The 25,206-nt window shown below is 33.8% G+C and overlaps 4 protein-coding genes and 1 long non-coding RNA gene across 7 annotated transcripts; 4 read left to right on the top strand and 1 right to left on the bottom strand.

Annotated features, from left to right (window-relative positions):
* The first annotated feature begins 6,988 nt into the window (after positions 1–6,988).
* On the top strand, positions 6,989–7,426 carry LOC131605366 (uncharacterized). Its single transcript, XM_058877731.1, has one exon. It carries the CDS (start codon positions 6,989–6,991, stop codon positions 7,424–7,426), a length of 438 nt encoding a protein of 145 aa, XP_058733714.1.
* A 3,475-nt stretch (positions 7,427–10,901) lies between these two features.
* LOC131605365 (uncharacterized) lies at positions 10,902–11,627 on the top strand. Its single transcript, XM_058877730.1, has one exon. The coding sequence runs from the start codon at positions 10,902–10,904 to the stop codon at positions 11,625–11,627; it is 726 nt and encodes a 241-aa protein (XP_058733713.1).
* A 417-nt stretch (positions 11,628–12,044) lies between these two features.
* Positions 12,045–13,025, bottom strand: LOC131602385 (uncharacterized). Its single transcript, XM_058874476.1, has 2 exons — positions 12,985–13,025; positions 12,045–12,732 (listed from the first exon to the last, which is right to left on the bottom strand). The coding sequence occupies exon 2, from the start codon at positions 12,730–12,732 to the stop codon at positions 12,223–12,225; it is 510 nt and encodes a 169-aa protein (XP_058730459.1). The 5' UTR covers positions 12,985–13,025; the 3' UTR covers positions 12,045–12,222.
* A 5,829-nt stretch (positions 13,026–18,854) lies between these two features.
* On the top strand, positions 18,855–20,874 carry LOC131607267 (uncharacterized). 3 transcript variants are annotated; one of them, XR_009285234.1, is made up of 4 exons: positions 18,855–19,309; positions 19,419–19,480; positions 20,073–20,166; positions 20,594–20,874. It is a non-coding gene; the product is annotated as an uncharacterized LOC131607267 (long non-coding RNA). The 3 variants fall into 3 exon arrangements; XR_009285235.1 differs by having other exon boundaries at positions 18,855–19,458; XR_009285233.1 differs by having other exon boundaries at positions 18,855–19,480.
* A 711-nt stretch (positions 20,875–21,585) lies between these two features.
* Positions 21,586–24,278, top strand: LOC131602384 (chaperone protein dnaJ C76, chloroplastic). The gene is made up of 9 exons (XM_058874475.1): positions 21,586–22,006; positions 22,161–22,289; positions 22,370–22,499; positions 22,621–22,741; positions 22,935–23,016; positions 23,210–23,263; positions 23,358–23,396; positions 23,686–23,785; positions 23,966–24,278. The coding sequence occupies exons 1-9, from the start codon at positions 21,767–21,769 to the stop codon at positions 24,094–24,096; spliced, it is 1,026 nt and encodes a 341-aa protein (XP_058730458.1). The 5' UTR covers positions 21,586–21,766; the 3' UTR covers positions 24,097–24,278.
* Positions 24,279–25,206: the final 928 nt, after the last annotated feature.

Here is a 25,206-nt window from a genome sequence, read left to right as displayed (position 1 = left end):
TATTCTGTGACACAATACAACATAGCTCAGGTGACTACTGGTTCTCCACTAAAGCATCAATACAACATAGCTCCAGATAATACAGGAAGCGTACATTGGTTGCATAAGAACTCGGAAGTTGTTTCCCATTTAGTTGTTTTGGTTTAGAAATATGTGAATTGGTTTAGTTGTTTTGGTTTAGAAATATGTATATATGTATTTTGATTTACATTAATGGTATATAATATAATACTTTTTTTGTATATAATCGATATCGATTATAATGGTATATATCGATTAGAAATGATAAATTATAGGTTCATGAAAAAATACTGCCAAAAAATAGTAAATTACAGGTTCTGAAATATTGCTGCCAAAAGTGCAGGTTTAGAAATAATAAAAAAATTATAAAAATAATAGACACCTACAAAAGCGCTTTTCCTTTAAAAGCGCTCTCATAGGCCACCCTACGAGAGCGCTTTTTCCAGGAAAGCGCTCTTATAGGGGGGTCTACCAGAGCGCTTTTTCCAGAAAAGCGCTCTTATAGGGGTGGTCTACCAGAGCGCTTTCAAAAGCGCTTTTGTTACCTACGCCAGCGCTGGCTTTCACAGCGCTTTTAAAGCCCAAAAAAAGCGCTTTTAAAGCCCACGCGTGTTGTAGTGAGTAAATGTTACTACTAGCAATTATTAAGGCCACTTACAAAAAATAAAACCACTGGCAATTTGCAATTGTTAACCGAAAAAGTCAATTCATATGCGAGTTGGTTATAATTTAATCTGAATCGGTCAGACGTATTTAAAATTGTCAAACAGAGTAGCGAAATGCAATTGGATGACATAATATGTCAACCAGTTACACTTGTGTATTTTTATCCAGATTTTGTTATAGTGGCTAAAGTAGTTGGCATAATAATGTAACCGGTTACATATCTAGGAGTTTTTAGTTATATTTGTTTAATAATTGTGTCTCATCTTATGTAATTGAATAAAGGTATCTCATGAATCATAGATTGAATATTTTTCACCCTCAATTATCACTCTCTCTCATTCTCTCTCCCTCTCCCTCTCCACACTCAATATTCACCATCGTTCACAAATCTTGTGGTTTCAAATTCTAACATTCGGCAGAGCCTGATTCGATCCATCAAACACCTAGTGTGCAAGAATGACATTTGTTTCCAATGAATGAATCTCTACAAATCTCTGAATTCTCGATACGGATAATTATGACAAGTGGTGCAAACAAATGAATATGTTGTTTGGCTATCAAGATATTCTTGAAGTGGTCAAGAACGAGGTAACTACACTTGTAGATGGTGCAACAGATACACGACGATCTAAGAATAAGGAGGAGAAGACTAAAGATTTCAAAGTGTTGTTTTTTATCCATTAATGTGTTGATGTAGATGATTTTGAGAAAGTTCGTGATTGCAAATCATCGAAGCCAGCATGGAAAATCTTGGAGAAGGCGTATGCTGTAGCTGACAAGGCGAAGGTTGTGAGGTTACAAACTCACTAAAGACAACTTGAGATGATTCAAATGTAGGAGAAGGAGGCCATCAACGATATTACGACGAGAATTACTCGGTTGGTGAACCAAGTAATGGTGTGTGGAGAGACAATCACAGAGGAGTAGTTTGTCGCAAAAATATTGCGTTCTTTAACGCCAAGATTTGATGTAGTGGTTGCAATGGATTTCACCCGTGTGTCAATCGATTGTCACCTCTGTTTTATGCAAAATAATTTCCCTTTGTTTAGTGGTTATAATGAATCTTAGGAGTCCCATAACTTGTACCATGATTATATTTGTATGCATTAGGTTAACATTAATCGATCTAATTACATGAGATCGAGTATGTTCTAAACTAGAATCCCGATTAGATTAAAACAATTGGAAATTTAGTTTCGTAACTCCTTTTTGGACGCGGTCATAAAAATTAGGAAGCTAACGTAGAGAACTATATTATAGAGAGATGTCTCTATGAGTTATTCCACTATAACTTTCCCTTTTAGTCTGGTTAACCCCACATCGCATAATGATCGGGCGGACACTCACTATGTGGTATGGAAGTTGAATAAGTTAGAATGAGGTGAGTCGTACAATGACTTTGCCTTAGGTTTATTAGGACATGCTAGGTTACCATGTATGTTTCATGTATGCTTATGATTATGAAATGAGTTGGTTCCATGTTTCCACCATAAGACGAGAATCATACTTCTAATTAATGTGAGGTCGGATATATTGGAAAGTCAGTACAATATCTCATCAATCGATGAGAAGATATCATGATTGTACCAATTTTATTGTTTCGTCATTGGTTATGTATGTGTATGATCCATCTTATAAATATATATATATATATATATATATATATATATTATGAACTATTGTTGGGTTGATTGAATGATAATTGAGTAAAAACTATGATGAAAAGTCAGGCTAAACCTAGGTTTGTACTAATTGAATGACTTAGAGGGATAACTGAGGTTATGAAAATGAGTTAGATAGTGTGCCTTAGACCCAATGACGTGTGTATCATGGTCAAGTATTTGCTTGAATAATGAATTAATGTGCTTTGTATGGAACATGTGGAACAATATGAGAATCGGTGGATGCGACCGCCTATTGATTGATGAAACATTATGAGAATTCGTGAATGTAATCACTTAGTGATTGGTGACCAAAATCATGATGATGTTAAACCTAATCATGTATTAGAAACACTATAAAGTCGAGTGAACATAGGATAGGGGAACTCACTGAGATTATTTTCTCAACCCATTATCATTATTTTTTCAAGTAGTTCTTTGAAGGTTAAAGGAAAAAGGAAGTTAGCAGATGGTGTTTCAAAAACTTTGAGTTCATAATCTTCCGATGTGGATTTTGTATAATTATAGATATTATGCATAGATCTTAGATTTTTCTTCGGGAACTATTGTATCTCATATGCCATATAGATGTAGATTATAACTATGGACATGTATATAATAATGTTAATAGGCACTTGTGTTGTATCAGTGCCAATTAATATAACGTGTAATGTATTTTCTAGATATATATTATATGCGGTGTCACACATATGGTTACTAGGGTTACATGACTCATTATTTGTATTTGCTTACCTGATAATCATGTTAATGAACCGTTGAATATTTTTATGTCGTTAGGGTTAAGCCATAACATTTGGAAGGCGTCCTAGAATAGGACGTCATTAGAGTTACCATGATCAATCAAGACTCACTTGATATCTCAGTTGCCATGTTTCACGGGGATGACAACTGGATCATCATCATGAGGATTGATTCCGAGGGAGGCTTTTGGGAAATACAGGGGATATTACATTTTCTACAAACACTTGTCTTATGTATCTCTTTCGGGAGGATCTTGAGTTACCTCCACCAAAAACTCCATCAATGGTGTTTGTGTTGTAGGATAAAGTTTTGTTGGCCATTTACGGAGAGAATATGGAAGGAGTTACAGTAGGAGTTTGACCTATGTTAGTTTTACTAGGGCCCCATGTAACACTCCATTGTCTACAAATTAACTAAATTGATTTAATTGGAGTTTTTTTATGTTTATTTAATTATATTCTTGGGTATTTAATTAGATAAGTTTAGGAGTGGGGTGTGTGAACATGTGGTGAGGTGTCGAGATTAATTAGAGATTGTTAGAATTTATTTAGAATTAATAAATGTTAGTTTATGCGATTTATTAATAAAGTAATGAGAGAAATAAAATAAATAGAATGTGTAGAGATTTTATGGGCATGATGATAATTGGATGAGGATAAGTGAGGATACATGAGGAAAAGCATAGAAAGGGTTTGAAGTTATTAAATAAAAAGAGAATAAAGAAAAAGTGAGGTTAGTTTACATCATACGCGAAAAAGGGAGGAAAAGGTGAATGAGGCTAGGGCATAAAAGAACAAGAGGTATCCATCCATAGAGTTTGAAGAAAAGCAATTATAGGAGAATTTTAAGGCAATGATGGTTAATGGTTGTCAATTATGAATGATATGGGAGAAGGGTAGATGCAGGGTTTTGATTTTTTGATTATTGTTGATTATAATGATTATTGATGCAATTGATGAAAATCCATTGATATTTATGTTAGATGATTATATTGTGTGGCGTTGTTGATGATAATAATTTTGTCTATCGTAATTGTTGGATCATGTGATCATGAATCTTGTGTTGAATATATGAATTGATGATTGCATGATGTATCTGTGATGTTAGGACCTATAAATAGGTTTTGTCGGCTTTTATATATGTTATATAGTTGTAGTATTTTGAATTCTGAGACTGGGGAATTTTACGAAATCGAATTCGGATGTCCGGAAGACCTCCAACTGTGAAAAATCTCTTTTCTGGTTTATTAACTGGGGGAGTTCGTTAAGCGAGCAGTAGCAAAAGTTCACTAGTTTGCTTTTGTAATGAATTTTCTTAGGGAGCTGTAGCGAGTAGTAGTGAAAGTTCATTGTAACAAGAAGTGGCGAGCATGTAGCGAATGATGGCGGAACGACGTAACCTTTGACCTATAAATCCAAATTGAGCGTCATTCAAAGCGTTAGAGAGCTAACACATTGAACTATAATATGATATAGATAGGATAATTGTTTGAGTATTATTTCTATTCCTAATATGTTTAGGAAATTAATTTTTTTTCTCTGTTTTATTAATGAGTTATTGTATTGTTGTGAAAATGTTGTGCTATAATGACTTGTTACATTTATATTGTGATGATGTATTAATGATGTTTGCATGTCCAAATATAAACATGTTATGTTAATGATGAATATAATGTTGAGGACACACTTGACTAGCCGAGGTAGAACCTATGTATGTTGTTTTTGAATGATGAGAGTCAATGCATTCATGATGTGAGAACTTTGGTTCTGTTTATAATGTGGCCTCGTTTATATAGTGATGGATCGAGTGCGAGTATCTAGAATTCCTTGTCCGGGTATTTTAGTGAGGCGTTAATATGGTGATGGTAGAGATTTGTGATGTGCTTCGGTTCCAAGAGGGAATCGGTCCTATGATGGGGATCGTGGAGGGAAATGAACTAGGTTTTCATAATTGGTACCACATGTATTTGAGTCAGTGTCGGTGCATTAGCATTCTATGTGACATTACCTATGTTGGATTAATGATATATGATATGGTGATTATTATGTGATTATGTGTGAATTGTTCATGATGAATGAATGTGTGAGTATATGTTGTATTGATGTTGTTGATTTGTAGACTATAATTGTTGAAGTTTAGTTTCCATTTATGTTGTTTATGATTGATTATTATTACTCACCCCTTCTGTTTGAATGTTACCTCCACGTGGGTAACGTGTAAATACTCATGAGTAGACTCCAAGGAAGTAAGTGGAAGCTACCTATTGGGGATTGTTTTAGTTTATCATTTTAAGTAGTATGGATTCTACTCAGATTCATGTAACACAGGATTGGGGTTGACGCTTGTCTTTTTTATATATTTTGTTGAGTATTTTTCCGTATTTGTTATTAATTTTATGGTGATACTCTAAGATGTTGAATTGATTGTTGATGACACTTATTGATGATCTTATTAAGGTTAGAGTTTAAGACTCATCCTTAGTCGTGGAAGTATTAATTGTATTTTTATGATGAATCTTCTGCGTTGTTTTTTATAAGTACTTGACCCAAATCGGATGTGTTGGATGTCGTGTGACATCCCAAGTACAAATCAGCCATATAAGATTCTGTGTAGCATCCCTGATATAAAATGTGTAGTTTAATTGTTCACTATGGTAACCCGTTTTATGAGCAAGATAATTGTGATGTCTTATGAAGTGTGACACCCTTATGGTTTTGTTTACATGATTAAATTAATCGTTAATTTCATGGGATTTAGAAGGGTGTTACACCCCACTGTGGACGCCATTGTAATGATTAAAAAGTACAAGTGTGTGTTCCTCCTGCAAGGGCATGAGGACTTAGAAGCCTTATTAGGTATATTAGATTGTATGGTAGTTATGGCCTGCTCACGACAAAGAAAGGCCATGCACAAAAATGTTTAATAACGGTTTTATGAGTCTTGCTCACGTGAGGTGAGAGACTCTGTGGATGTATGAAAGGCTTAGATATAATTATACGAGGGTTGTGATTGGTATGAGCTATGATCTCATGGTTTTATGATATTTCCCCTCCTCCCTTAGGGAGTAATATTTATACAGGCCTCTTGGGCCTATGGTTTTATTGGGAAGGGTCACGCCCACTTAGTCAATGGTGGACCAATGAATCCCCATTTCCAAGGAGGGTGTGGGTAAGTTAATGGCTCTGACTTTTCTCTACCTTAAAAACTGATTTTCATGTGTTTCTCACAACTAGATGTTATGAAGATCTTGGGACAAGGAGATATCTACCTTTGGGCGGTATGTTATGGTCGCCTCTCATTGGGCGTCCTATAACCATCGCCCAATAGAATCCTTTTCAAAGTATAATATTACATCTCCTTTTTCAGCTGAAACCTAAAAGCCTAATTTATTAAAAAAGTCAACTTTATCAATATCTCATTAATGGGTTTATTCATAATAAATTAATTTTACTATTGTCTTTATAGTATTAATAATTATTTTAAATTGTTTCATTGTTCTCTTTATAGAATTGATAATTTCTTTTCTTTGCTCTCTAGAGACAAAGCTACTTCTTTTGGTAATCTATAAGCATTAGAAACTAAACGTCCAAGTGAGAGTATTAAAGTTGTTGGTTATGAATTGTTGGAAACGAATCCAGAAATTAGGCCTCCGATTTCAAGCTATCATCCTAACATCCTAAATAAGGTAAGAAAAGATTATTTAAAAATAGGTCGTCATCAACCTCCTCACAATTTTGTTTGCCCTTGGTCTAATCAAGGTAAACAAAGATGTCGATTTTGCAAAAAATTGTTTGATTTGTATGACTGGATTGATTATAGTCGATCTAAGGACCTAACATTTTGCTTTCCATATTTTTTGCTTAAAAATGTATCTAAATATGGGGGGACACTTGGTGGCAGAAGGTTTTGGTGACTGGAAGAATGCTCAAAGATTAGATAATCGTGTTACTTCTTCCAATAGTCATATTGATTGTGTGCATATGGGTTATGGTCTTGTGAACTCAAACCATTGTATTACGGTTGCATTTGTTAATCAAATGAAAAAAATGAATGTCAAATACTGTGTTTGTGTAAACAGATACAGACTAGTAGTGGATTATATGAAGAATCATATGTTTCTAGCGAATGACACTCGTTGGGATTCCCACTTTAGAACTATCACTAGTTTGATGACTTTGTATGGTGTCATTAATGTGGTACTTGAAGAAGTTCGGAAGGATACATCATTTAAAAAATATGGTGAAATTATGCTTTTATTAGATGTGCTTCTATCCTTTGATTTTAACTTCATGGTATATATGAAGGTTGAGATTTAAGGATTTACAAATGATTTGAGTGTAGTGCTATAAAAGCGTGATCAAGATCATTTGAATGCTTATTTGTCAATGCTACCAAATAAGAAATATAACAAATGAGGAATGATGAATGGGAAGAACTTATATCTAAGTTTATGGAAATTTGCAATAAGCATGATAATGTGCCTGATAGGGATGCACCGTATGTACAAGGGAAGAAACCTACGTAAATTGCGACAACTTCGAGTGTTTCTGATTTGCATAATTTGTTTGTTTAGTGTTTTAGATTTACAGTTGCATGAGCTCAATGCTAGGTTTGGTGAAGAGAATACTAAACTTTTACGATGTGCTTCATGTTTGAGCCCCTCATTATCATTTGCAACATTTGATGTGAAAAAATTATTGAGGATGGTTGAACTTTATCCAAATGATTTTGTAGATGTATCGAAAGTGGTGGTGCAACATCAACTTCAGAATTATGTTAGAAATGTTCGATGTTACCCAAAATTTGCAAAGTCAAAATTACTTCCAGATCTTTGTGCAAAACTTGTGGAAACAAATAAGTGCAACACATTTGATATGGTTTATAACCTTCTGAAGTTGACTTAAGCCTTACCAGTAACGATGGCAAGCGTGGAACATGTAGTTATGTAACAAAATAAGTTATAAGTAGATAAATGGTTTTCTTGTAATAAGATTTATAAATAAATAAAAAAGATATTCTTGGATCAATTAACAGTAATGTTATATTAACTCATTTTCAAGAAATAAATTATAGACGATTTTTATTCTAAAATTTATTTTATTAAAAAATTATTATTTCTTATTTTCAATATAATATAATTTATAATTTATTTCATGTTTAGCCATATCAATCTATAATACTTAGATTTGCCTCCCATAATATGGTATAGTTTATTGTGGAAATAATTTATAAATGAGTTATATTATATGATTTATTAATAATAAAAAATTTCTTCTAAGTTAGTCAGAGATAATTTGCGGCTTTTATTAATGATAGTTTGTTGATGGATATTCCTTGCAAAGGAAAAAAGTTCACTTGGTATAGCGGAGATGGTAAGTCAATGAGTTGAATAGATAGATTTCTTGTTTCTGACAAAGTGGTGAATGATTGGGGTGTGGTGGGTCAGAGAGATGTTTCGGATCATTGTCCTATTTGGCTAGAAGTTGATAAGAATAATTGGGGTCCGAAACCGTTCATCTTTAATAGTGAATGGTTTTCTTGTGCTTCATTATTTCCTTTTGTGGAGAAGGAATGGAAGGCTTTTAGGGTGGAAGAAAGAGGGGATTTTGTGTTAAAAGAAAAGCTTCGCCTTCTAAAAGAAAGGCTTAGATGGTGGAATAAAGAAGTGTTTGGAAAGATATATTTGGAAGTAGAAGAAGGGGTAAGAGATATTAATTTAGGGGATGATAGATTGGAATTGGAAGCGGAGGATCTTCATCTTGACATCTTAAAGAATAGGAAGGAAGCTACTAGTCGGTTTTGGTCTAAATTGAGGATTAAAGAGAATATGTTAGTCCAAAAATCTAGAGTTAAATGGTTAAATGCAGGAGACTCCAATAGCGGTTTTTTCCATAAGGTGATGAAAGAAATAAGAAGATATAATCACATTGGTCTTATTAACTCTCCGGAGGGAATAATAAAAACGGTGAATGATGTCAAAGAGGAAGTTGTTCGTCACTTTTCAAATAAATTCGGAAGAGCGGAAGGAGTTACTCCTAGTCTTGATGGAATTCATTTTGACAAGATTAGTGATGAGGAAAGAGGTTCGTTAGATATAACTTTTAATGAGGAAGAAATCCAGGAGGCTATTGGCGGATGTGGAATCTCGAAAAGTCCGGGACCCGACGGATTTTCTTTTCTCTTTATTAAGAGATGTTGGTCTTTTTTAAGAGTTGACTTCTTGCGGTTTTTTGATCATTTTTATGAGGGAAGTATGTTGTCCAAGGCAGTAACATCTTCTTTCTTGGCTTTGATTCCGAAATCTTCTAATCTGCTTTCGTTGGATGACTATAGACCCATTTTATTGGTGGGATGTATGTACAAAGTGATGGCTAAAGTTTTGGCCGGAAGATTGAAAAAAGTGTTGAATTCTATAATATCTCCTTGTCAAAATGCTTTTGTTCCGGGTAGACAATTGCTTGATGGGGTTCTTGTGGCAAATGAAGTGGTTGACTATGCTAGAAAGGAAGGTAATTCTTGTCTCCTTTTTAAAGTTGATTTTGAGAAGGCCTACGATAATGTATCTTGGGATTTTCTTCGTTATTTGCTTATTAATTTGGGTTTCGGAGAAAGATGGAGGAGATGGATGGAATTATTGATTTTCAATAGTAACATGTCGGTCATGGTTAACGGTAGCCCTACAAAAGAATTTATTGTAAGGAGGGGTTTAAGACAAGGTGATCCGCTATCACCTTTTCTTTTTGTGTTGGTAACAGAGACTTTATCAAGGTTAGTGAGGAAATCAATTGAAATAGGAGAATTTGAGAATTTGGTTATTAGAAGGAGATGTTGTGTGGATATCTTACAATTTGCGGATGACACTTTGTTGATTGGAGAAGGGACTTGGAAGCATGTGAAAGCGATAAAGATTGTGTTGAGAGCGTTTGAAATAATTTCGGGTCTCGGTATTAATTTTCACAAAAGAAAGTTGATTGGAATTAATGTTTCGCCCCTTTTCTTAGAAGCGGCCGCCTTTTATCTTTCTTGCAAAATTGAAGATAGTAACTTTACTTTTCTTGGGATACCGGTTGGGAGCAATCCTAGAAAGGTGGCAACTTCGTCTCCTCTTTTGGAGAAAATGAGGAAGCGCTTGGCGGGATGGAAGAATCGTTGCCTCAATTTTGGAGGTAGAATTACTCTCTTGAAATCTATTTTGAGTTCTATTAATATATTTACTATGTCCTTTTACAAGATGCCGGTTAAAGTGGTAAAGGAAATTACTAAGATTCAAAGTAATTTCCTTTGGGGGGTGTGGAGGAGAAAAGAAGCATTCATTGGGTTAGTTGGAAAGTGGTGATTTTACCTTACTTGAAAGGGGGTTTAGCGATAAAAAACATTTCCGACTTCAATTTAGCTCTCCTTAATAAATGGAGATGGAGGATTGTTAGAGGGGAGAATTCTTTATGGATGGATGTTTTAAATGCCCGCTATGGAGATCATTGTTTGCAAGTCACTTGCAGTGGAAATGATACTAATTCGGCTACTTCCTCTTTTTGGTGGCGCGATATTCAAAAGGTTAGTATTTCTACCTTTTCTTCAAAGGATCCAATTGTTTCTAATTGTCTTTTTAGAGTCGGAAATGATTTCAACACACCTTTTTGGGAAGTAAGATGGTTACAAGATCTTATCTTGAAGGAAAACTTTATGGATCTTTATTTGTTATCGTCTTTGAAAAAAGTCTTGGTGGCGGCTATGGGAGGTTAGTGTCAAGGTGTTTGGAGTTGGAGTAATTTAGGGATTTCGGAGACCGAGATGATCGCGGCAAATTTACTACCTTCTTTCATGGCTTTAAGGACTTTTTTAGAAGCTTTTGGCGATTTGAACGGAGAAAAGGACACGGTAGATTGGAAGCCGGTTTTGGACAAAGGCTATTCGGTAGCTTCTTTTTACGCTTCGTATGCTTTGTCGCGTATTCCTTATGGTCCTTTAAATAGGCATGATGAAGCTTTGGAATGGATTTGGAAAATGGCGGTTCCTTTTAAGATGAACGCTTTCGGGTGGAGACTTCTTGTGAATAGATTGCCAACAAAAGATCTTTTATTGAGAAGAGGTATTTCCTTATCTTCTTCTTCTTCCTCTCACTCTAATTGTATTTATTGTGAATTGCATAAGGAAGATAGGGACCATATGTTTTTTGGGTGTAGTGTGATTATCTTAGTTTGGAAAGAAATTGTTTTGTGGGTGGATTTTCCGGGAAGGTTTGAGGACTTGTGTATCTCGTCTTTTATGGATTTGTACACTTGGAGCTGTGTAAAAAGAATTAAAGATGGCAAATTGGGGGTGTTGTGGTTAGCCACTTCTTGGATCATTTGGTTGACAAGGAATGAGTTTTGCTTTAGGAATGAGATTTGGAACATAAGCAATATAGTTTGGAACATTAAGATTTTGGTTTGGAGATGGTCCTTTTTTGGCGATATTGCCCATCCAAATATTAGATTTTACGATTTTGTTAAAGACCCTTTATCTTTTATGTCGTAATTTTTAAGGTTGGAGAACCCTTAGTTCTCCCAATTAATAAAACTCTTGCTTACACAAAAAAAAAAAATAATAATTTGTTCGAATTTTGAAATTTAGAGATAATTTGTTCGAATTTTGAAATTTAAAATCATTCCCATTATTATGAAACAAACAACCTAACAAGAGTAAAAACTTGTCCAGATTTTGATATCTGAATATCTGAATTATATGATCACTATATTATATGGTGTAACAAACACCACCCTGAAAATATATACAAATTTTGATATATCTAAGTGAAGTTAAGCGACAAATTTTGACATATAAGTGAAGTTAAGTGGCTTTGTTATCTCAAAGGTAATAAGAATATAGAATTAAAATAATAATAACAAAATTTAAATACGTAAATATCAGTAATTTATTTATAATTTGCCTCTAATGAAATAATTTAAAATGACAAAAGCAACTTCATATATGATATGAAACTAACGAGACGTGACATATAGGAATTGTTTCCAACATATACCAATTTAAAACACAGCAACCGAGACTAACGCGACACACAAATGCAAAGAGAAACACACTTAGAATCCTCCACTGCAAAAATAAGCCTATGCTAATATGATGGAGTACCCTCATTGCTTATCCTGCATACTCTGAGAGCTTTCGCCCACGGAGATATGTTTTCCCAGTAAGGGTTATCGTTCTGGATATTATAATCAGCCAGAATGTTACCATCCATCAATCCCCTCCCATTGAAAATTACCCTCTGTTGGTCTGCGGGAATTCCCTCTTTCTCCTCAATTTTCGCCTTCACACTTTCAATTGTATCAAAACTTTCTACCTCCAATGTTATCGTCTTTTCATTAGGAAAGATAACAAGAACTTCCATAGCATCATCAATTGGTCTTAAAACCAATTCGAGAGTGGATTGCTTCTCGACGCGATAATCAGCTAGAGTCCGACCATCTTCAAGCGGTTTAAGTGAATAGATAAGCCTTTGCTGATCGGGTGGAAACCCTTCCTTGTCTTGGATCTTAGCTTTCACCTTGTCTATGGTATCAGAACTCTCCACCTCAAGAGTGAAAGTTTTTCTAGTCAATAATGTTAACACAGAGATTTGCATCTGCACAAGTCAAAACATAGTAAACATCATAAACAGCACTACAAATCACAACACAAACCCTAATCAACAGAAATTAGAACAAATCACAACACAAACTCTAACCAACCTATTATCGGACAAATTATTACAGCAGAAAATATAAACTAATTACCAAAAATGTTTTAAAAAAAATCACAATTCTGAATCTGGCACGCATTAATAGGAATCGAAAACCTAAATATATTCAATAAGCAAAAGAGTACTCTGACTCACCTTGAATCGTAGAAGAGAGCGCTTAGAATTTTATCAATAAGCGAAAGAATGAAAGATACAGTTAGGAGGGGTCGTACTTATATATATAGGTTAATGACAAAATCAAATATTTGCTATAAGTATTAGATTAGAAATTAAATATTTTATATTCAAAATCAAATATTTTGTTTCTAAAATAAATCTTTTACTTAAATCAATTATTCCTTAACAGTATATTTATATATGCATATTAAAAATCTCTAGTTTTCGATTTTAATTTTCAAATTATTTTTTATTTGTAAAGCAAAAGAATATCAGAGTAAAAATTTGTGTAAGAAATATACAAAACAAATCAATAATAGATTAGACAAATTAAATAGAAAAAATAATTTTGCACTCAAATTTATTTATTTCTATTTTTTTTTCTATTTTTCTTCTCCTCCTATAATCAATCACTGACTTGATTATATGTATTACATTTACATTAGAAATCAAATATTATATTTCCAAAACAAATATTTTATATCTAAAATAAATATTTTACTTAAGTCAATTATTCCATAGAAGATTATTAAATAATATATCATATTTTTAATAAATATCAAATAAATAATAATAAACAAGAGAACAAATATAAAAATTATTGAGAACTATAATTAGTCCAAAATAGTTTAAAATGAAAAATATAAAATCAAAGAAAAAATATATGTTTTTAAAGATAAATATCAAAAATAAATTATTTCGTGTATTTTATTTGTCTAATCTATTATTCTTTGGTTTTGTATTTTTTTTTACACAATTTATTTCCTAGTATACTATTCTCTATTATTTTGTTCTTTATTCTTAATTTAATTATTTATTTAGTATCTATTTAAAAGACAATATATTATGTATTCCATCGTTTTATAAATTAAATAGAGTAGTAAAAAAAATTGAAAACGAGACCACTAGTCATTTTTAATATGCATATATAAATAAATGGACTTTTAACTTCTAGTCTAAATGTTTAATACTTAAAACTAATCTAATGGTTGATAATTGTTGTTTCTTTTGGTTTGAATGCATCATGCAAAATAACATGAAATATGTTCAAGTTATTTCTGGTGTAGAAGACGTAGAAGGCGTACATGTGAAAAATGGTGTTTCAACATGTGTGATGTAACATGTGGTCTCTAACAACAGACATATATTATTGCAGTTTGCTACATCTAGTCTCTAATAATAAAGATATGTTATTGTGGTTTTGCTTCAGACTTGTTCTGTTCAAGATTCACTCTACAAAGAAGATATGGTTTCAAGAAGATATTTAACTTGGATGTTCTGGTGTAACATGTGGAACACGATGTTCCAGCATATGCATGTGTGCAATGCATGTAATATATGGCCCTTGTCAGCAAAACCATAATGAATGTTGTTCGGTGCAAAAATTTGATTGAGATTCAATTAGATTTGTTACAAATTGTTTAGCAATGTTTGTATGATCTCTTTGACAGTTGTTGAAGATCAAATCAAATCAAATTTAAATTGATATTTAAATTTGGATTTGAAGTATAACAAATCATATATTTTTGTTGGAGACTTATAAATCCGACATAAATATATGGTAAGGGTTTGAGGTTCGATTCCCAACTCATGATATTTAATGTTATTTATGGAACCAAAAAGGAGCCATTATGTTTTCTATATTTTAAGTCGAATATTTTACCTCGGTTTTTATGAAAACCGGGATAAATACCTCCTAATTTTTTATTCTGTTAATGACCAAAAAGGCGTATTTTTATATATTTTACTGAGCTAATCTACCTCGGTTTTTTAAGTTTAACCGAGATAAAATTTCTTTTAATTTTGTCTCTCGTGTTTATCTAATTCAATTTTTGAGCCCTAACAAAAGAACACTTCTTCTCCAATTAGCTCAGCCAACGAAAGAACACTTCTTCTCCAATGAGCTTAGCCAACGAAAAACACTTATTCTCTAAGGAGCTCCGCGATATGTTCATGTTGTTCTCCATTAATGTTGTTCTTGTTGTTCTCTATGCATTGTTTTATTGTTGTTGTTATTATTCAAAAGATATATTTTTGTACTCTTTTTATTTTATTTTTAGATGCTTTATTTGATTATGGGTCGTAGTTGGATGAAAGTCAATAGATTAAGTAGCGAGTATGAAAAAGGATTGTGACAATTTCTTGATTTCGCGGATAAAAACCTTCCTAACAACAATGGAATTTTTTGGTGTCCTTGTATGAATTGCTATAATACGCAAAAATATCCAAGAGATGTTACATTCAATCATTGTGGTTCTGATGGAATTATTCAAAATTACACGAAATGGGTATGGCATGGTGAAGGAACAAAAAATATACCTTTGTCACAAACAGTTGAAGATGATGAATGTATGACTGATAATCTAGAAGACATCATTCGTTAGTCGATGCTTTCAAGAAAGCTAATATGGTAGATACTTTGCAAAGAGACATGGAAGATTCGTTGTACCCGGGATGTAAAGGTTTTACAAGATTTTCAGTTGTGTTTAGACTGTTTACCCTTAAGATAATAGGTGGGTGGATGAATAAAAGTTTCATCGAATTGCTTGAATTGTTAAAAGAAATGCTTCTTGAAGGTAACATGTTAAACCGTACTTATGAGGCCAAGAAGATATAGTGTCCAATGGATTTGGACTATGTCTAAATACATGTTTGTCGTAATGATTGCAGCTTATATAGGAAAGAGTTTAAAACTTGAACAAGTTCCCGAGGTGTGGCGTATCGCGCTACAAATAGAAGGATAGTAATGTTGATGACAATGATGGTGCAACTAGAAAAGGTGTTCCTGTCAAGGTGATGTGGTACCTACCAATAATTCCAAGGTTCAAGATATTGTTTACTAATATTAGTGACGCAAAGAATACTAGATGACACGCAGATGAAAGTGTGTGATAGAAAAATTCGCCATGTAGCTGATTCATTGCACTAGAAGAAAATTTATTCTTTGTTTCCAGATTTTGCTAAAAAACTGAGGAACCTTAGGCTTGGAATTGCCACTAATGGAATGAATCCTTTTGGTAATTTAAGTACCAACCATACGCCCTAGCTTGTTCTCTCTTAATTACAACCTATCTCTATGGTTATGTATGAAGCGCAAGTATATGATGATATTGATGACGATTTTTGGTCCAAAACAACTAGGGAACAACATATATGTATATTTATCGCCATTGATTGAAGACATACGACTTTTGTGGGAGAAAGGTGTTGATGTTGATGGTGCGTATATAAGTTATAACTTTAAGTTGCGTCCCATGTTGTTTTGCACAGTCAATGGCTTTCCGGCATACGACAATTTGTCTGGGTACAACATCAAGGGTCATAAAGTGTCTCCGATATGTGAAGTTGGTACATGTCACCACTAATTATCAAAATAAAAAAAGATAGTTTACCTTGTGCATCAAATATTTCTAAGACCTAATCACATGTATCGTAGATAGCGCAAGGCTTTTAATGGAGAGCAGGAGTATGATATTGCTCCAAAACCCTTAACCGGGAAGGAAGTTTATAGAAGAAAATAACACATCAAAATTGTCTTTAGAAAAAAACAAAAAATCTCCTGGAGAAAAATTCTCAAAAAAATAGGTCGGTGTTTTTTTATCTTCCATATTGGTCAAGTCTTCATGTAAGACATTATCTTGATGTGATGCACGTGGAGAAAAATATATGTGATAGTTTTATTGGAACACTTCTCAATATTAAAGGCAAGATATAAGATACTAAGAAATCTTGCGAAGATATGGTTGTAATGGGTATACGGCAAGAATTAACCTCAAAAGAAGTAGGAAATATAACTTATTTTCCCCCCAGCATGCCACACTCTATCTAAAAAAGGAAAAAAAAGTTTTTGCAATTGTTTGCAGGGTATTAAAGTTCTCCAATGGTACTCATTAAATATGAAAAAACTTGTGTTAGAGAACGATAACAAATTAATTGGCTTCAAATCTCATGATTGTCATGTCTTAATGCAACAACTTCTGCCAATGGATATCTATGGCATCTTACCAAGAAATTTAAGGGTGACAATAACCTGATTGTACTTATTCTTCAATGCTATATATAGTAAAGTTATAGATCTTAGAAATTTAGATGAATTGGAACACGAAGCTGCAATTATCTTATGCCAATTAGAGATGTTTTTTCCTCCATCATTCTTTGACATTATGGTTCACTTAGTTGTTCATCTAGTAATGGAGTTTAGAATTTGTTGTCCAATTTATTTGCGGTGGATATATCTGGTAGAGCGTTACATGAAGATTATCAAAGGGTATACAAAGAATCATCATCGTCCAGAAGCTTCAATCGTAGAAAGGTACATCACAAAAGAAGCTATTGAGTTTTATACAAAGTATTTGTCAGATGCAAACTTTATATGATGGTAGAGGTATTCTAGGTTTAAATTTTAAGATATTTAGTAGACAAGTAGTTCTTCAAGCAATTTGTATATATTGAATAACCTTTGTTAAGTTGATCCTTACTTGACAGCGCACAAAGCTCTTATAAAAGAAAAACACCCCCCGGATGAATGAAAAATGGTTGTTGACGGAGCATAACAGAACTTTCATAGATTGGTTTAATGAAAGTGTTTCTAAAGAGAGTGGTGCATCAGATAATTTTAAATCGTTGTCACGTATGCTTAAATTTAATGTAATTACTTGGAGTGCATACGAAATTAGAAAATATTAGTTCTGTATAAAATGAAAGGATGATCATAGCACCATACAAAATTGTAATGTTATGGTTGAGGCTGAATCAATGTACTTTTTTAGCTCCAAATATAGCACTCCCGTACTAGCATCTAGAGCATACTTTGGGATCATTGAAGAGATTTTGGAGATTGACTATGTATCTCCCCCACAATGGGAATCAGACTGTGCCTCCATTTCGGGTGTATCTTTTTCGAACTGTTCATGATGACATCTTAGGGACGCCGTTCGAGGATCACAAGAAGATTATCTCATTCGAAACCATCTCAATGTATTCCAGGTGATTGGCATCTTGGGGGGGCACTATGATCAGGTATCTGCCGGACGATGCATGTGGTAGTTTGGCTATGTTAAGACCATATTTAGATTTCCATCTTAGGCTTCTCCCGACACCATTGTCCGTCAGGATCTCGATGCCATTTTTGAGGATTGGGAGCATAAAATGGTGCCACAGGACTATCGGTTGATGCAGGCATTCAGCAGTTAGCATTGTGTAAAGAGAAATGTGACATGGTTCTACACAGTGTCACACCCTATCATGACCCATATGCTCCTGGATGTCCACATAGGCCAACTCATTAGAAGATTTTTAAGAACTAGCAAGCCTAAGATGGCCATGCCACTGATGTCTTGTCGATCTGTCAGCGGATACAGGTGACTTGACATGAGGCTTTAGACTTAGGGATCATTGAGAGGGACATTCTTGAGGTGGTGGCCATCATGGAGACGGTGGTTAGCGAGGTCATGGAATGAGGATTAGACATACGCAGTAGGCTATATTTTTTTATTCCAAAACAATAGATGAACAATTTATGTATTATTTAACATAATAACATTTTGTACTTATTATAGTTTTTTATTTCTTATCATTTTTCATTTGCGTTTTTATTATCATTTTAATCTAATTATAAATAAAATTCGATGATTTAAAAAAAAAAATCACTGTCAAAGATTTTTCAGAGATGTCTCTCCGAAACATCTTTCTCATGCATTAAAAATATTTTCGAAGATACATATCAAAACAACTTTTTAGTGGTGCGTTCGGATATATATCTAAAAAAAAATATTTTAAAATTTTTAAGAGTTTTTTCACTTGTACAATACTCCTACTATATAAAAAGAATTTCCCTTGACACTAAGGAGTAGGGGTGGACAAACGGTAACGACCCGACGGAACCCGACCGAACCGAAGTGGTTTTGGCTCTACGGGTCGGTTATGTTCGGATTTCGGGTATGAGCAAAGCAGATAATTGGATGTGATTGGGTATGCATGGTCGGCTTCGGTGCTAAACATTTGATCCGTCGGAACCCGTAACCGACCGAATCATCTAGTATAGTTTGTTTCAGAACTGGGCTGGGCTGAAAATGCAATTGGCCCATAAACTTCTTAAGCTCATATTACTAGGGTTACTCACTTACCCTTTTCAATTTCCTCTTCACTTAATCTCGTCTGCTTCTAGGGTTACAGCCACCACCACCATCCTCAATTCCTCATCGTCATCCTGCTCGAAACGCCGCTCCAAGCTTCAACTACCACCATCTTCCTCATCGTCGTCCATCATCTGTTCTGGGTAAGTATCCCGCTCAAAGCTTCTAGGGTTTGTTCCATTTGTTTTTTTTCTTCTTCACGATTCAGTCTCTTACAGAAGTTTTACTTATCACCTGATTTTGTTCCTTGATTTACATGTGGATTGTGATGTCGCTTAGGAGTTATGGTCAGCTGAGATTAACTTCACAGTTTTAAGAGGTAGTTTCTCTTCATTTAAAAGGTGGGCTCTGTGTATTTAAGTTATGTATTTGTGTATAGTGTATAATTATTGTCTGAGTATGCTTATTTGAGTATTATGTCTTGGTTTCTTCTTTCTGTGTTGTTAAGTGTTGCAGATCTGAGAAGTAAGGTTGAGGCTTGAAGAATATGTAGTTCTTTAGTTTTTGCAAATGTCTTGAATACTTAGATTTTATATTTCTTGAAAGTTTTTGTGCTATTTTATGGATTTTTAACTTGTGTTATTTTTTTTGTAGGAGACAATCTTTGAATACTTCACTGGGATGGACGAGTTTATCTTAGATGTTTATCAACTCTCTTATTTGGTATAATTTACCAAATCACATTTAATATATGTTGCTGTTATTACTTATGTTATTTACTTTTAACAAAGTAAATTAAACTTATCTAGTTTTTGTTAATGTTTACATGCAGTGTAGCAGCAAATCAGAATGCATATTTTAGTTGTATGCATCTTCTTCAATGCATGTCTATAGTCAGTATTGATGGAAGTCCACAAATCTCTTTTTTTAGATTTATCTCTTTGATTGTAAAGTTTTTAAACACTTGATAACAATTATCTTTCTATGTTGCAGCTCATAAGATTAAATCTAAGGAAGAATACTTGAGCTGCAATGTAGCAATCAAGCTATTGGGAGAATAATTGTATCCAGGTCTCTATATTTGCAGGTACTTAACACTAAACATTTCACTCATGGTTAATGAAAAGTTTATACTAATTGTCAATGGAAATGTTATCTTTTTAGTGTTCTCATGTTTCTACAAATTCACACATGCTTCCATACTGAGTGTAAGTTCTAAACAACATTAGTATTTTGATTATTTTTTTTTTGTGTTTTGAAAAGTTTAGTGTTTTGAATAGATTTAGTGTTCTAAACAATATTATGTATCTTTGAAATATAATAGTGGGTAATTTTAAAATACTGAATAAAATATAATAGTGATGTTTGTGTATTGTGTCACCCTTCATACAATGTTTATGTTTAGTTGTGTATATCTAAAAGTGAATTTGGATTAGAATCTTTTAATATGTAATGTATGGATCTCATGAATTATAATGGTTGTATTAAGAAAATGTTGTGTTTTGATCTTGCAGCATAATAGAAGTTTTCACAGAAGACTTAATAATGGAGGACTAAAGAGTTCTTGAAAATTTATGTTGAGTTTCTATCCCTAACTTTAACTTATGTTTTTCTACATGGAAAAACTTTTGAACAACCAGAAGCAGAGAATTTGGCTTGGGAATGAGCAAGATCATTTTAATTTTTTTAAGATCTTAGTATTTGTTTATGTGATTTTTTAATTTTTAAGGACTTGATATGGACTGAATTTTTTAAATTGAATTGTGATAATTTAATGCTGTAATTTATATATTTCTATGTAATTTTTGGGTTTCAGCTTCCATTTTTGTTTGCCATATTATTAAGTTGGTTAAGAATTTGTAATGTTGAAAATCAATATTGGGCTTGGAATAATTAGTATTTTTTTATCCAAATAATTATTAATTATTCATAAAAAATAAGTTAATTTTGTCATTTTTAAAATCAAAATAAAATTTATATTGGGCTATTATTGGACTTTTGATAAAAAATAAGTTAATTTTGTCATTTTTAAAATCAAAATAAAATTTATATTGGGCTGTTATTGGACTTGAAATTTGAGTGTATCAAACTTACTAATAAGAATTAAAAAAAAATTGAAAAAAATAGAATTGATTAATTGGGTTGGATTTCTGTTGGCCCAATTGCAAATGCAAACCGAACAAAACCGGTCCAGTTAACCGAACCCGTTTCAACCCGAATCCGAAAAAACCGATAGTTCAATTGGTCGGAATTTGGCCTGTAGATATCATCCGAGGGTTGGGCCGGATTGGGGTTTTGGGCCCGAACCCGAACCGGCCCGAACCGATGTCCACCCCTACTAAGGAGAGATGGAGTACCAATCGATGCAACATGTATGCACGTGATGACACGTGCTACTCGTACGTAAACCCTAATTCACCTCATTTAATTCGCTCTCTAGATTCATCTCACGCTTCCTTCAAATTCTATGGTTGTCTTTGCTTCTCACACTGCCACATCATCATTACCCTTCACACTTTCACGCCACCAAAATTTCCTCCACCTCAAATATTCAAAATACAATAAATTCATCAAATATCAACATTCATTTTTATATTCCCATTTTCATTAATATTGCATATAATTTCTCTCTTCAACACTTGAACTTCATCTTCACAACCTTCTTTTCACCGCAATTGATGATTTAAATGGCTCAATTATTGTCTCCAGTATACACAGAAGCTCTCAAAATCCATAATCCATCGCTGAATTTGTGTCACAGAACCTCATGGCAGATGCTGCACAAATCTCCAACTAGTCCTTGGAGTTTTGCAACACGAAGTGGCAAACGAAGAGGTTTTGGTAGGGTTAAAGTTGCTACTGATCAGGATTCGTTTTCAACCAGTGACACTGTAGGAGCTGAAGACTATTATGCAGTTTTGGGTCTGGTAATAATTCACCTAACTCTTATTTTTCTTCTCTTTATTACTTCAAATTCTAAATATTCCACAAATTTATGAAATGAATGAACATGCATGTGTTTTATAGATTTTCAATGTTTCTGGCTTATGTGTATGAAAAATTCTTTTTTTGTTTTACCAGCTTCCAGATGCAACACCAGAGCAGATCAAGAAGGCTTACTATAATTGTATGAAAACTTGCCACCCAGATTTGAGTGGCAATGATCCTGAAACAACGAATTTCTGTACCTTCATCAATGAAGTTTATGAGGTAGGTTCCATTTTGGGTATCCTCTATTTAATGCTTGAGGAATTTGTGGCTTTTCAAGTTTTCTAACTATTGTAGTTCAGGTGCTCAGTGATCCGGTTCAGCGTAGGGTTTATGATGATATTCATGGGTATTCTTTTACATCTATTAATCCTTTCGCGGATGAGTCTAGTCCGAAGGATCATGTTTTTGTCGATGAGTTCAGCTGCATAGGTATTTTGAAATCATTCTTACAATGTTGCCTTGTATGTTAATTAAGGGTTCTAGGATATTTATGTTGGTGTAACTAAGTGTAAGGTGTGTTATGTAATTGGACTTCAAAATTCTTGAACAGGCTGCAAAAATTGTGCTAATGTGGCCTGTGACGTGTTTGAAATTGAGGAAGACTTTGGAAGAGCCAGAGTTTACAGTCAGTTTGGGAACCCGGATTTAGTTCAACAGGCTATTGATAGTTGGTATTTCTTTATTCTATGAGTATGAGCATTACACTAATAGTTCATTTGTTGCTTTGCATTTGCAAATATGTTTCAATTTTACAATAACCATAATTATGTAGTCATGATTCGGCACGAAAACAACGTTGTTTATGAAGAAACTTAGCTAATGGAGATTTTTGAGATTAATTTGACAATCCTTTTTGTATTTTAGCCCTGTTGACTGCATTCATTGGACATCAGCTGCACAATTATCATTACTTGAAGATGAAATGCGCCGCATAGAAAGAGTCAATGTAAGGCCAAAGTCTATTTCTTCCTTTTTTTATTGTATTTCTTAAATGATACTTTAGATAATCAATTGGATAAAATTGAGGCAACTTTTTCTTTTCTCCACTTAGTATAAATCATGACCCTATTTCCAAATGAATCTATCTGAGTTTTTTGTATACCATTAATAAAACTACAGAGCTTCTTGAATTCGAGCAGGTTGCTCTGATGCTTTCAGGAATGGGATCAGCTATAAGCGATGTTTTCAGAATGGTAATAACATAGAGACTACCGAGTCATTTATATTTGCTATTTATATGTGTTGTTTCCTCTAACATGATCCAACCATACTAAAATAATATGACAGGCGAATACCCGATGGGAGAAAAGGCAGTTAAACTTCTTGGTAAGAACTCGTTAACATTCACCTTTGTTTATAAGAATGTAATATTTAGAGACTCTACAGTTTAAGATAATTTAACGTTTTCTTAACACTTCCAAACTCTGAAAGTTCTCAGTTCTTAGTTATGGACCAAGCTGCTTATACACAAACATATTGAATACTAATTTTACATAAATGAGAGGTGTCTTAAAAATGTGAAACTAAATTTCACCTTAGCTTCGGACAGTGTCTCTTTCTTTGGTAGAAAATTCCTTGATGTTTCAACAAACATACAATGATGAGTGTCTTGCAGGCACAAGCGAGAATGAGAATGATGAAGCAGAAAGGTTATGACAAGACAAATTCATACTGGGATAATCTCCGCGGAAAACCAAGAGACTACGAAAGTTCAGGTATGAAATCATAATATTAAACAACCAAGATTTTTCTTTTAACAGCCGCATTGTTTCAGCAATTCAACTTATGCAGCTAATTAATAAATTCTGAGTTCATGCTGTAAATATATGATTCAATATTTGATTGTGGCTTTTCAAGTTTTGTTTATTTGACTTGAAATGATGATGGTTTTGCAGAGGAGGAAGGGAAAGAAAGAGCTAAAAGAGCTGCAGCTGCTGCTAGAAAATGGAGGGAATACTCAAGAAAAGGTGTTAGTAAGTCCCCCTCATTCAAGCTTCCAGAGGCAACTTCCACCAAGGACAAGTGACCCTTATTTTCCTGATCACATATCCTCTCTGTCCCATGTAATTAAGTCATCCATATATAGTCTGTTATAGAATTTCATAAGTCAATCTCTCATTAACAATCCATAATTGTAATTTGGGTAAATATAACATAGATACATGATGATTCATAGTATATAAATAAAAGAAAGTCAGTTCAATGGTCCTTATATTGTATAAAATGGTGTGTAATATAAGAGTTTAATTATGTTACATGCATAACTTATAAAATGTGTCCACCTAAAATCAAACTGTCATTTCCCATATGACTACAACAGAACCTGCTATTGCGGCAACTGACGCCAACAAATCTACACGGCCAAGAACTCCTCAAAATGATGATTACCAAACAAGAAGCATAAAGACAGTAAGAGAATCTGCCAATACACCAAACCAGTAAAGAAGAGTACTCAGAAGATAATGGAGACTCCAAAAAACAATCACACATGGTAGTAGCATAGGCCAACACGGAAAGGCTTGATGAGAAGCACAAAGATAGATAATGACAGACGGTTGATGCGGGAAATTTGACTAATCCTCTGATATGCCTAAGCCACCAATCACTAAGGTTTACACCTGCGAGGCCCCGACCAAAGAGAGGAACAACTTTGAACCATCAGCAGCGGGGGCACAACCCCCGCAAACTACCCAACAGTCATGACCCACCCCAAGGATGCAGGGTCAAAAGATGTGAATCAAGGGGTTAGGACCCTTGGTGCAGAGACCCATTTGGGTCAAGAAGTGCGACCCAAGAGGATGCAACTATTGGAGAAAGGGTGTATTCCTTGGAACCAAACAACATCAAATCTAGAGCAATTACAAATGGGGATAGTCACAACCATTACAAATTAGGAAGAATCTAAATTGTGGAGAGACATACTTTTGAAAACTTGTAATATATTCCAAAGATTATAATTCCGATAATCCAGACATAATGGAGAGAATTTTGGAAATGCTGATGGCGCACCGACAAGACCGAGATGCAGAACGACAACAACTTCAAACACATTTTGTGTGGCTAGAAGCCATGTGGAAAATTTGTCCATGCATTCTTAAGATAGCACTCCTAAAGGTTTCGTCAATGGAAAAGAGAC

The sequence above is a fragment of the Vicia villosa genome, linkage group LG5, assembly GCF_029867415.1.
Source record: "Vicia villosa cultivar HV-30 ecotype Madison, WI linkage group LG5, Vvil1.0, whole genome shotgun sequence".
Taxonomy (NCBI): domain Eukaryota; kingdom Viridiplantae; phylum Streptophyta; class Magnoliopsida; order Fabales; family Fabaceae; genus Vicia; species Vicia villosa.
Note: the sequence above shows the minus strand (reverse complement) of the source record. Positions and strands in the feature narration are given on the sequence as shown.